Consider the following 12,518-nt stretch of genomic DNA (forward strand, 5'->3'; position numbering starts at 1 on the left):
CTTCCCTCCAATTGAAAAGATTGCCAAGTCAAAGTATACCAGTAAAGATAAACATCTTTAGCATGAATTATTTTTGTGACAATATTAAATATTTTCCTTTGTTTAAAAAAAACTTTAAGGGCAAGCAGCAGAAGAAAAGTCGTTGCTATCCCCCTATGAACAGGGACCACCGCAGAATCATTCATGAGCTGGCTGAAGTCTATGGTGTTGAAAGTGTCAGCTATGATAGTGAGCCCAAGCGCAATGTTGTTATCACTGCTGTGAAGTAAGTATGAGGAAGCTATTATGGACTTTTGGCGGGGGGGGGGGGAGTGTTCTGCTGTTCATGTGTGTGATATAGAGGGAGAAATTTGACTCAGTAGGAAAGTTATTTAGGTTTCCTTTAGGAGAACAAATCCAGATTACTTTATATGATATCTAAAGATTTTATCAGTCACTGTTGAGGTTGAGCCCGCAACTGAAAACTGACTTAATTTTAGAAGTAAGTAATGATTTAATTAAGAGCCTTCAGGAAGATAGTTCAAAATGGGAAATGAAGGTAAAGGGTTGAAGTACATACCACAACAACAGTAGAAATTGGATGCATAAGTCACCTGACAGCAATGAATTATCAAGTTTCCTATCTACAGTGCTTGAAGATACTTGTTGAAAAAGTAAAGCAGTTAGAAAGGAAGACTTCATATTTTAAAACTACATTTCCTAAACGCATTTAATTTGTAGGCAGTAATTTATCACCATTAAATTTTAGTTTTTTAGTTGATAATGTGCTGAAAACTGCCACATGATATGAAATTGTAGTAGTTCAATTAATTTTATTCATTTACACTATGACCCCCGAGTCATAGTTATCTGATCCAAACTTTTGCAGTTTTTCTTTCTTTCATTGTTTGAATGATTTCAATAGATTATTCTTATTCCCAGAGGAAAATCGATATGTCCAAATGTTTCACTGACTACTGTGATAGAGCGAGAGATGGTAACAAGACCACCACCGCCAATTGCCCACTACAGGCAACAGGTTCCCAAGTAAGTAGCATGTGCAGTTGTAATCTACCAACTGTAATTTTACCAATAAAATTTTTTGTGCTCAAAACCAAGTTAAATCTTAAAGAAAAATGTAATTATGTAAAATCTATTCTTTCTTTGGAACCTCTGAAATTAACATAATTGAAATGAAGTATGAATCCCAAAGAGGACGTCAATGAACCAAGTAGGCTAGACGTCCCTTCCAGCACTATACCAAAGAAGCCAATGCCATCATGTTTACAGCCAGCAGCTCGAAGTTCAACATTCTTTCAGTTTTAACTGTTTAGTTGAACTCTCACCTGATCCTATCTTCAGTCAAATCATAGCATTATACAAGGGCTAGGGACACAGATTCAAGTTATAGGCAAGAGACAGAGAATGCAGGGAAAGCTTTTTTTTAAATCTGGAACTTGCTGTCTATGGGATGATGGAAATGGAGAATGAATTTCTAAGGGAAAGTGGATAAGCACTGGAAAAACTAGGAAAAATAATGAGCAATGCTACAGAGATAGAGCAAAACAAATAGAATTTACTAGACTGGTCAATGGAAACCCAAGGTGGACTCAGTGGACCAAAGCAAACTCCTGCATTCTAGTATTGGAAAGGTAGCTGCCTTTCATCACAGTGGAAGCTGAAAATGCGAATTGACGTTGAACGTCGAACAGTACAGGCCTTCAGCCCACAGTGTTGTGCCAACCTATATAAACCTACTCCATGATCAATCTAACCCTTCCCTCCTACACAGCATCTCCATTTTTCTTACATCTACGTGCCTAAGAGCCTCTTAAATGTCCCGGTAGTAACAGCCTCTACCACCACCTTCTGCAGTCCATTTCAGGTACTTACCAGTCTGTGTTTTAAATAAATAAATAAATACCTCTAACATCTCCCCTAAACTTTTCTTCAATCAATTTAAGCAGCAATCTTCAATCTCCACCCCCCCACCCCACTAATGAAGGCCAGCTCATCATTCACTGCCTTCACCACCTATGCCTCTGTTCCTCTACACTGCTAAGAATCTGCCATTAATCTTGTACTCTGCCTTCAAGTTCAATTTCCCAGATTGTTTTCCATCTGACATTTTTCTGCCCTGCTCTACATCCTGTCCACGTCTCATGATAACCTTCCACACTATCCCCAACACCTCCAACCTTTGTTCCATCAACGTCCCTTCACTTCCTCATCTTAGTAATTTATAAAGATCTCACAGAGCAGGTGTCCCAGAATAGATCCGTGCAGTGCACTAGTTTCTCTGCCTGCTCTGGACAAGCAAGTTCTTAATCCACACCGCCAAGTTTCTGTGGATCCTGTTTCTCATAACTTTCTGGACGAGCCTCCCATGGGGAAACTTGTAAAGTGCACTTGTAAAATCCATAGATACCACTCTACCTTAATCAATTTGTTTTGCTTCACCTGCCCGGCATGACCTGCCCTTCAAAGTCATGCTAACTATCATAAGCAGAGAACGCCAACAACCAATGATGATGTCCTGTGTACTTTAATCACTTTCCCAACACCAGTTTAAACACAGGCTTAAATACACAAACCCTTACTCAATTCTTAAGAGCAGTTACACAGCATTCAGCAAATCCTGGACAAGTCCCCACAAATGTAACACCCTCACCAAGCTCACATGCAAACTTGGTTTGTTAGCTGGCTGTGCTAACATCCATGGGACTTAGACGTGAGAAGGCTACCTTTCTTAATATACATCTAGGGTCAGTATGATTTGGGTTCAACCAAACAGGCAAGTTTGGATGTTTCGATTAACAGAACCCTAATTTGAGTGAATGCTGTGTAAATACTGCCCATACACAATTATCATTCGGCAAGAAATAACAGATCATACACCACATACAATTATAAAGAAAGTGTGTTCACTAATTTCTGAAAAAAGTACCCATTACAATTAAACCAGTCTAGATATGCACATGCGTTGGAACTGGTGGTGTCCAAAAGCTGGGTGTAACCATTACTTATGGTGCTGAATTCTCACCACCAATCACCAGTAGAACTTCCCATCTTGCACTCCTGTCATCTTGCAAATCACTCCTTGTGATCACATCTTCTCATAGGATAGAATCCTATGGCCTGTCTTCCTGATCTTCTCTCATCTCCCGCCAAAAAGACCAGGAACCCACCAGTGTCCACCCAGTTCTGTCTAGAACCTTCTCCCAGTTCCACCATCCTGACACAACTATCCTAATTTAAACGTCATAGCCCCTTATCTTCAGCTGAAACCAAGCAATTCTACCAGCAGGTCACTAAATAAAATGCCCTAAAGCATTTGCAGTAAAAATCTCAACCAGGGCATTACCCTAATTAAAGACTAATGCTTCTCCAAATGCTTGTAAATCCTGCCTCCAAGAGCACTCTCCAATATTTTAGATTAGATTAGATTATGAGGACACGCAGTCCTCTTTTATTGTCATTTAGCAATGCATGCATTAAGAAATGATACAATATTCCTCTGGTGTGATATCAACAGAAACACAGGACAGACCAAGACTGAAAAACTAACAAAACCACATAATTATAACATATAGTTACAACAGTGCAACAATACCATAACTTGATGAAGAACAGGCCATGGCACAGTAAAAAAGTTCAAAGTCTCTCAAAAGGTCCACATCTCATGCAGACGGGAGAAGGAAGAAAACTCTCCCTGCTGTGCAGTCCAACTCTGAGTCATCCAAAAAATTCAAGCTCCAATCAGCCCTCCCGACACTGAGTACCGAGCACCATCTCTGCCACACGCTTCAACCTCACCCTCGGTCGCCAGCAGCAGGCAAAGCCGGGGATTTTGGGGCCTTCCCTCCGGAGATTCTCGATCGCACAGTAGCAGCGGCAGCAAACCAGGCATTTCAGAAGTTTCTCCAGATGTTCCTCTGTGCCTTCTCACGTCCGTCTTCATCAAATCTCACGTCTGTCTTCATCAAATTTTGCGCACCATTAACGTAAGACACACTGGTCTGGAATTCCTGGATTTATCTGTTACCCTTCTTGAACAATGGAGCAACATTTGCAATCCTCCAATCCTTTCGTACCACTTATATGGCTCAGGAGAATGCAAAGATCCTCATCAATCCCTTCGCTTGCTTTCAGAGTAACCTGAGGTATATCCTGTCAGGTCCCAGGGATTTGCCTATCTTAATGTTATTCAGAAGCTAAATATGCTCCAACACTATGCTGACCTCACATTCATCAAAGTCCCTTTCCCTAGTGAACACTGAAGCAAGGTATTCATTAAGGACCTCACCTACCTCCTCTGCCTCCAGGCACGATTTCCCCTTTATCCCTGAGCAGTCCTACCCTCACTTGATCTCCACATAAGTGTTGAATGCTTTGGATTTCTGTTGAATCCTACTTGCCAAGGCCTCATCAAGCCCCCTTCTAGCTCTCCTAACACAGTTCTTAAGCTCCTTCCTGGCTATGTTATAATTCTCAGCAGCCTTACCCATGTTTTATTTACTTCCTAAATCTTAGCTATGCTTCCTCCTTCCCCTTAACTAAATGTTCCAACTCTCTTGACGACCATGCCATCCTTTCCCTCAGTGGGACAAACCTATCCAGAACCTCATGCAAGTGCTCCCTCAAAAATCTCCACATTTCCCTAAGAACATCAGGCTCCCAAGTTCCTGCCTAATACCATCATAATTAGACTTCCCCCCAATTAAATACTTCCCCATATCATCTACTCTTATCCTTGTCCATGGCTATGCTAAAGATCGAGGTTGTGGTTGCTATCTCCAAAATGTTCGTCCACACAGAGGTCTGTCACCCGGTCAGATTCATTGGGCTAGTATCAGATCCAGTATGCCCTTTCCTGGAGCTGAACCATTCACATACTGAGTCAGGAATCCTTCTTGGGTATACCTAACAAAATCTGCTCAATCTGATCCTCCTGCACTATGGAGGTGCCTATCAATATTAGGGAGGTTGAAGTTGCCCACGACAACAACCCTGTTATTTTTGCATGTTTTCAACATCTGCCTATTCATCTGCGCCTCAGTGTCCCAGCAGAGGGCCTATAGAATACTCCCAACAGAGTGGTTACTCCCTTTCTGTTTCTGGCTTCAATCCACACTGACTCAGTAGATAATTCCTACACAATGTCCTCACTATGCAAATGTGATTCTTCTCTCGATTGGCAGTGCCATCCCCATCCCCCTTTACACCTCATCTAAACCCCAGAACATAAAGCAACCATTCCTGCTCTTGCCCAGCCAAGTCTCTGTAATGACCACAACATCGTAGTAACAACTACTGATTTATGCTGTTCACCCTTATTAATATTTCTCACATTCATCTCATCCAACTGACTGCATCTATGCCCTATCCTTCCTCACTCTCTGTACATTGATCTACTTTTACACCAACTGCCCCCTGGCAACCTTGTTTAAACCCAACCCAAGAGCTCTAGCAAACTTGTTGGCGAGGACATTAGCCCCTCTCAAGTTCAGATGTAACCATCCCTTTAAGTACAGATCATTCCTTCCTCAGAGGAGATGCAAGTGATATACAATGTGGGTACTAATGTTACCCTGAGTTCTAACTGCTCACCCTCCCCATTAAGAATGCTGTGTACTTTATTTGAAACACCTGATGTCCCTAGCACCTGGGAGGCAACATACCATCCATATGTTTCATTCTTGACCAGAATCTTCTATCTGTTCCCCTAACCAATGAATCTGGTCTCACTATCGGATTCCTCTTCTCCCCCTTCTCTTTTAAGCTAAGATTCAGTGTCAGAGACCTGGCCAGAAAATCTGTGGTTTTTCCCTGTTAGGTCATTTTCACACACCAACACCCCCCCCCCCCACAACAACAGTAAATTTGTTTTTGATGATAATTTCCTCAAGGCTAGCCTGCAATGTCTGCCTGTTCCCTTTCCTTCTGGCAGTCACCAAGCTACCTGCAACCATAGTGTGAGACTACCTCGCTGTAACTCTAATCTATCAATCCCTCAGCCTCCTGCGTGATCCAATCAGTTCTACTTCTCTAATGTGGTCTGTGAGGAACCGCAACCAGATGAACTTCTTGCAGGTGTAGTTATCAGGGACACTGGAGGTCTCACAGATTTCCCACATACTACATGCAAAGCATACACTTACCTCTGCCATTCCTACTGCTCTAACTGTACAGTACAGAAGAGACCTCACCTTAGCCTCTGTAAACCCTAACCTCCAAACCAAAGAGTCGACACATCACCCTCACATGGCACTTCCTCACAGCAGCATTGCAACCAAAACCCTACCTGTTGCTACCTTTGCCTTCTGCCTGAAGCCTTTTTCTTAAGGAGCTGTCTCCCCACACCTGGGCCACTAACTCTGCTTCATAAGGAGCCTCTTGATCCAAAGCCTCAGCTTTCTACTCTTAACAGTGGCCTACTTGCACAGCCAAATCCCTCCAAATGGCCACTCTGTGTGACCCTACCTTATTGGTATTGGGTGCTGTTGATTAGCCAATCAGCTATTAACTAACAAATTCCAAATGTGCCTCTTTTAAGGTCCTGTTCAGTGAAGTGCATTACTGAACACTCATAAGAGAGTGCCAAGGTCTACCTCCTTGATTCTCCCACACCTCAGTCCAAGTCCTGATGTATTTTCAATGGTTAGACAATTAGCTTCACACTTGGTATAATAATCTGTATTTAGGATAGTCATCTTTTGCGCACTTCTCTCAGAATGTGATGTCTTGCTGAGAATCCTGTGATAACAGATGTTGCTAGATGTAGTAGAAGAGTGTTTAAGGTCCTTACAATCTTTGATTTCAGTTATTAGACTCTTCTGGGCAGCCCTTCATTTTGGATGCTCAACTAAATCTTGGTTCTTTCCAATTTCCATAGTGAAATTCATTGAATCTTTCATTGATTTTGTTCTTTGGATTTATTGCCCACAAAAAAATAAATCACAGGGTTGCATATGGTGACATACAGTGCCTATAAAACATATTCATCATCTCCCCCCCCCCGCCCCCAGAGGTTTTCTTGTCTTATTATTTCACAACATTAAATATCGGTGGATTTAATTTGGCTTTTTTTGACATTCATCAACAGAAACAGACACTTTTGTGTCAGTGAATTTGTAAATTAATTACAAATATAAAATGCAAAATAATTGATTGCATAAGTATTCACTCCCCTTTCTCTCCACCCCCCCCCCTTAATATGACACACCAAATCATCACTGGTGCAGCCACAAACAAGAGAAAATCTGCAGATGCTGGAAATCCAAGCAACACACACATAGAAAATGCTGGAGGAACTCAGCAGGCCAGGCAACATCTACTGAAAAAAGCTCAGTCAACGTTTCGATGCTGCCTGGTTTACTCGTGCAGCCAATTGATTTTGGAAGTGACATAATTAGTTAAATGGAGATCTGATTTTGGAGACTTGTGTGCAGTCAAGGTGTTTCAATTGATTATAGTAAAAATACAGCTGTATCTGGAAGGTCTAACTGCAGGTGTGTCAGTATCCTTGCAGAAACTACACCATGAAAACAAAAGAACACTCCAAGTAACTCTGTGAAAAGGTTATTAAAAAGCATAAGCCAGGTGTTGGATATAAGAACCTTTCCAAATCACTGCATATCCCTTGGAGTACGGTTAAGTCAATTGTCAAAAAATGGAAAGAATATGCCACAGCTGTAATTCAGCCAAGAGCTGGCTGTCCTCAAAAACTGAGTGACCAGACAAGAAGGGGCCTAGGGAGGGAGACAACCAAGAGATCTATGACAGCTCTGGAAGAGTTATAAGCTTCAGTGGCTGAGATGCAGGAGACCGAACATAAAACAAATGTTGCCCAGGTGCTTCATCAGTTGCTGCTTTATGGGAGAGTGACAAAGAGAAAGCCACTGTTGAAAAAAACTCAATGAAATCTCGGCTAGAGTTTGCCAGAAGCTAGGTGGGAGATTCTGAAGTCAGCTGGAAGAAAGTTCTATGGTCAGATGAAACCAAAGTAGAGCTTTTTGGCTATCAGATTTAAACGCTGTGTTTGGCATAAGCCAAACACAACACTACATCAAGTATACATCTTGAAGCATGGTGGCTGCATCATGCTGTGGGGATACTTCACTGCAGCAGACCTTGGAAGGCTTGTAGAGGGTAAAATGAATGCAGCAAAATACAGGGAAATCCTGAAGGAAAACCTGATAGTCTGCAAGAGAACTGCAAATTGGGAGAGATTTGGTTTCTAGCAAGACAGTGACCCCAAGCATAAAGCCAGAGCTACACAGAAATGGCTTGAAAACAACAGTTAATGTTAATGCCTGGAGTGGCCAAGTCAGATTCCAGACCTCAATCCAATTCAGATTTTGTGGCTGGACTTGAAAGGGGCCGTTCACTCATGATCTAACAGAGCTTGAGCAGTTTTGTAAAGTAGAACGGGGAAAAATTGTAGTGTCCAGATGTGCAAAGCTGTTAGAGACCTATCCACACAGACTCAAGGCTGTAATTGCTGCAAAAGGTGCATCTACTAAATACTGACTTGAAGGGGGTGTGGATACTTATGCAATCAACTATTGTGTTTTATATTTGTAATTAATTTAGATCACTTTGTAGAGATCTGTTTTTACTTTGACACGAAAGTCTCTTTCTGTTGATCAGTGTCGAAAAAGCCAAATTAAATCCACTGTAATTCAATGTTGTAGAACAATAAAACATGAAAGCTTTCGGGGAGGGGGGTGTGTTGAATACTTTTTATAGGTACTGTATATGTACTTTGATAAAAAATTTACTTTCAGCTTTATAAGGCTAGAGTTTATAGGATCATAGAAAAGCTGCTGCCACAGAAAGATGATCATTTGGGTTATTACCTCTGTGTTGGTTAAAAAATCACCTTGTCCATCGTCCTCCAAGTCACACATCCAAGTCAAATGTGAAGTTTTCTGCTTTGGCCATCCTTTCTAGCTTTGAACTCCAGATCTCCACCAGCTGTGGGATGAAAGAAAATATTCTCTCTTCTCCATTAATACTGCTACCAATTACTGTAAAATCTATACCACCTCCCCCCAGCCCCCCAAGATTTTGTCACCTTTGTTTGGGAAAAATACCCTTCCTTCCTACTCTATCCAAGCCCTCATATTTTATGCACGTCAATTAAGCTTCCCTTCGATCTCCTGGGCTCTAAAGCAAACTCCTTGTAAATCTCTTCTGCACTCTCCAGTGTTGTCGTAGTTCTGCTCTAGTGTAATCATACTATATGCAGTTCTGAAGTTCTCAAAATGCTGTTTGGCGCCATACCCCCTCCCACCATCATTTCCATTTTTTTTTTCATTTTTGAAAAGCCAACCGTAATTTGTTTGTGGAAGAGTTCCATTTAAGGGTTTTAGCTTATTTAGCTGAGGCACCATACAATTTAATGGACTTCATGTATGCTAAGACTTTCTGAAGAATATTTCTTTCTTGTAGCTCACTCTGTGAATTTACCCAGAGAATGTCACCTAAACACAGTAAATTTTTCCCGGGGAATTTCACTTGTGCTTTAGCAGATTACATTCAAACAAGTAAATTGAGATTGAGAGATGAGGCTGTAGAAGGGTTTTGAAATGATGAGAAAACTGAGCTGTTGCCCTTTCTTGTTATTCATGCAGGAAATGTGGACATCACTGGCAAAGCTCCCATTTACTGCTTCTGAACTGAGGATTCAGCTAAGAATCAACCATATTTGTGGTTTTGGAATTGCATACAAGAATACAAGATTTCCTCCTTAGCTGATTGCCATTATAGATGAGTGCACACAGCAGACAGCTGACTAGGTTATTGTGAGATAGCAGCAGAGTTGAATATGTAGGTTTAAAGAAGACAGGAAGACGAAAGCCAAATAGTTGTGTATTAAAATCATACTCACAGATCAAAGTTAAATTCTGTAACATGCATGTTACTAAGTTGCAAAATTCTAAACTGCTTTCTGTTATCACCCAGGATTGACAATGGAACATACAACATGCAAAAGCCATTTAAGGAAGAACCAATCATTGATTACTTTGATGTTCAAGATTAGAAGAATACTTCTTTTTGATTATATTTGGAGTTTGGACCGCACATCCGAAATTAAGGGAAAAGCAGTAACAGATTGAGTAAATAATAACAGAGTTGAGGATAACTCGTAGGTTTGGCAATTACGGATTTGGCAATCATAAATTCAGTTCAATAGATGGAACACAATGGAATGCCATTCCGCTCTGTTGGATATTACAAATGTATGAGAAACAAAAGTGAAAACAGCAACATCTATGGGGTGAAATGTGTACCGTACATTTCTGTCAGCCATTGTGCTGCAGCTGCAGACAGTGTTGACCCAAGGCTTAACATCATTTTCTCATTTGATTTGTGCTTTTGATAGAAATCTACTTTAGCACAACATTGTTAAAGGTGGTTGTGTAATCATTGAACTCAATAAAGATGAAATTAATGTGAACATGAATTATACAGTCTGCTAATGCTAACCAGAGATGCAATCCTGGGAATCTAGTTGTAAGCAGCTAGAATGAAAGGGTGATCCTTTATTTAAGAATCTCTTCCAGCATTTTCTCAAGTCCATTCATTGCACAATTTTTTTTTAAATAGTGATTCAATAAACCTTATTATGAGCCTTTGCTGAATTGTTAGATGCTAATTACTTCTGAAACAAAAGGCCAGCAAGCAGAAGATAAAACTGTGGAGCATTTGATGTAAGTTGGTATTGTTCTGCATGAGAACACATTGTATTCTTCAAAATACTTCTGCAAATTATTTAGCTCTGGAAATGTTTTTGTTCATTTAAACAAGCCCACTTCTGTGTGGGTCACTACAGGTGATGTGTTTTGGGGACGCAAATTACCAAAAGCTTTCCCTGTCATCAGCACTTAGACTTTTTGATGGATCTCAATCATTGTAGGTTGTTACATCCCTGTTCAACAATATAAGCCCAGAAGCTGCAAACCACTTATTTCACATAAATATATTTAAAAGGCATTTGATACGATGCCACATAATATCTGCAAAATTAAAATCTCTCTCACTAAAGTGTGAAGTGGCAGTATGGAGACAAAATTGGCTTAGAGTCAGAAAACGAGCAATTTCTCAGCTTTCCATCTTGCAAAGTAAAAATCTTTACGTTACGTCTCCATCTAAATGTGCAATTTATAGTCATTTATAATAGTATGTACAACAATATAACATATAATTACGGTTGTATCAGCATGAATTAATCAGTCTGATGGCTTGGTGGAAGAAGCTGTCCCGGAACCTTTTATCCCGGATGGTAGCAGCTGGAACAGTCTGTGGTTGGGGTGACTCGGATCCCCAGTGATGCTTCGTGCCCTTTTTACACTCCTGTCTTTGTAAATGTCCTGAATAATGGGAAATTCACATCTACAGATGAGCTAGGTTGTCTGCACCACTCTCTGCAGGGTCCTGCAATTGAGGGAAGTACAATTCCCATACCAGGCAGTGATGCAGCCAGTCAGGTTGCTCTCAATTCTGCCCCTGTAGAAAGTTCTTAGGATTTGGGGGCCCATACCAAACTTCCTCAACCATCTGAGGTGAAAGAGGCACTGTTATGCCTTTTTCACCACACAGCCAGTATGTACAGACCACGTGAGATCCTTGGTGGTGATTATGCCAAGGAATTTAAAGCTGTTCACCCTCTCAACCCCAGATCCATTGATGTCAATAGGGATTAGTCTGACTCCATTCCTCCTGTAGTCCATGATCAGCTTCTTTGTTCATTAGTGAACAGGGCAGAATCTAACATAAGCGTGATATTTGCATGTGAGGTAAAACTAAGCAAAGAATATAGTAGGAAGCAGGAACACATGAAATAGAGGTAGACAAAAGTTGCCCTTGCAACAAGATCATGGTGGGCACCTTAACTTTACTCATAAAATGCTGGAGGAACTCAGCAGGCCAGGCAGCATCTATGGTAAAAAGTACAGTCAACGTTCCGGGCCGAAACCCTTCTACCTAAGTACGTTTCGGCTGGAAACATCCACTGTACTTTTCCATAGATGCTGCCTGGATTGCTGAGTTTCTCCAGCATTTTGTACCCCAGCACTCAACTGCTCTGTGAACCAAAAATCTATCCATCTCAGCTTTGAATATATTTAATTACGGAACTTGTGGTAAAGGAGCTCTTAGTAGACAGTGGTCCTAATATGATGGCAAGACCTGGGAGCTGCTAATTGACTTCAGAAGGAAACTGCAGGTCAATGAACCAGCCCTATCCAGTGCCTTCCATATTGGCCCAGCCATTGCTGTACTGCCATCATCCCTGCTAGTGTGTCCTAGATCAGAGGTGGAGAGGGTTAACAACTTTAAATTCCTCGGTGTTATTATTTTGGAGGCCCTGACCTGGGCACAGCACATAAGCGCAATTACGAAGATTGTATAGCAACACCACTACTTCCTTTAGAAGTTTATGAAGATTCGGCATAATATCTAAACCGGATAATCATCTATAGATGTGTGGTGGGGAGTATATTGACCGGCTGTATCACAGTCTGGTAATGGAA

At 41.1% G+C, this 12,518-nt stretch overlaps 1 protein-coding gene across 1 annotated transcript in view; it reads left to right on the top strand.

Annotated features, from left to right (window-relative positions):
- The window catches only part of nfx1 (nuclear transcription factor, X-box binding 1), a 94,724-nt gene extending 84,113 nt beyond the window's left edge, over window positions 1–10,611 (top strand). The window contains exons 22-24 of the mRNA XM_063043852.1: window positions 120–265; window positions 922–1,026; window positions 9,949–10,611. Of these exons, the coding sequence (XP_062899922.1) occupies window positions 120–265; window positions 922–1,026; window positions 9,949–10,027 (330 nt within the window). The 3' untranslated portion in view covers window positions 10,028–10,611. The remainder of the gene's footprint in view (window positions 1–119; window positions 266–921; window positions 1,027–9,948) is intronic.
- Window positions 10,612–12,518: the final 1,907 nt, after the last annotated feature.

This window comes from Mobula hypostoma, chromosome 3 (assembly GCF_963921235.1).
Source record: "Mobula hypostoma chromosome 3, sMobHyp1.1, whole genome shotgun sequence".
NCBI classification, from domain to species: domain Eukaryota; kingdom Metazoa; phylum Chordata; class Chondrichthyes; order Myliobatiformes; family Myliobatidae; genus Mobula; species Mobula hypostoma.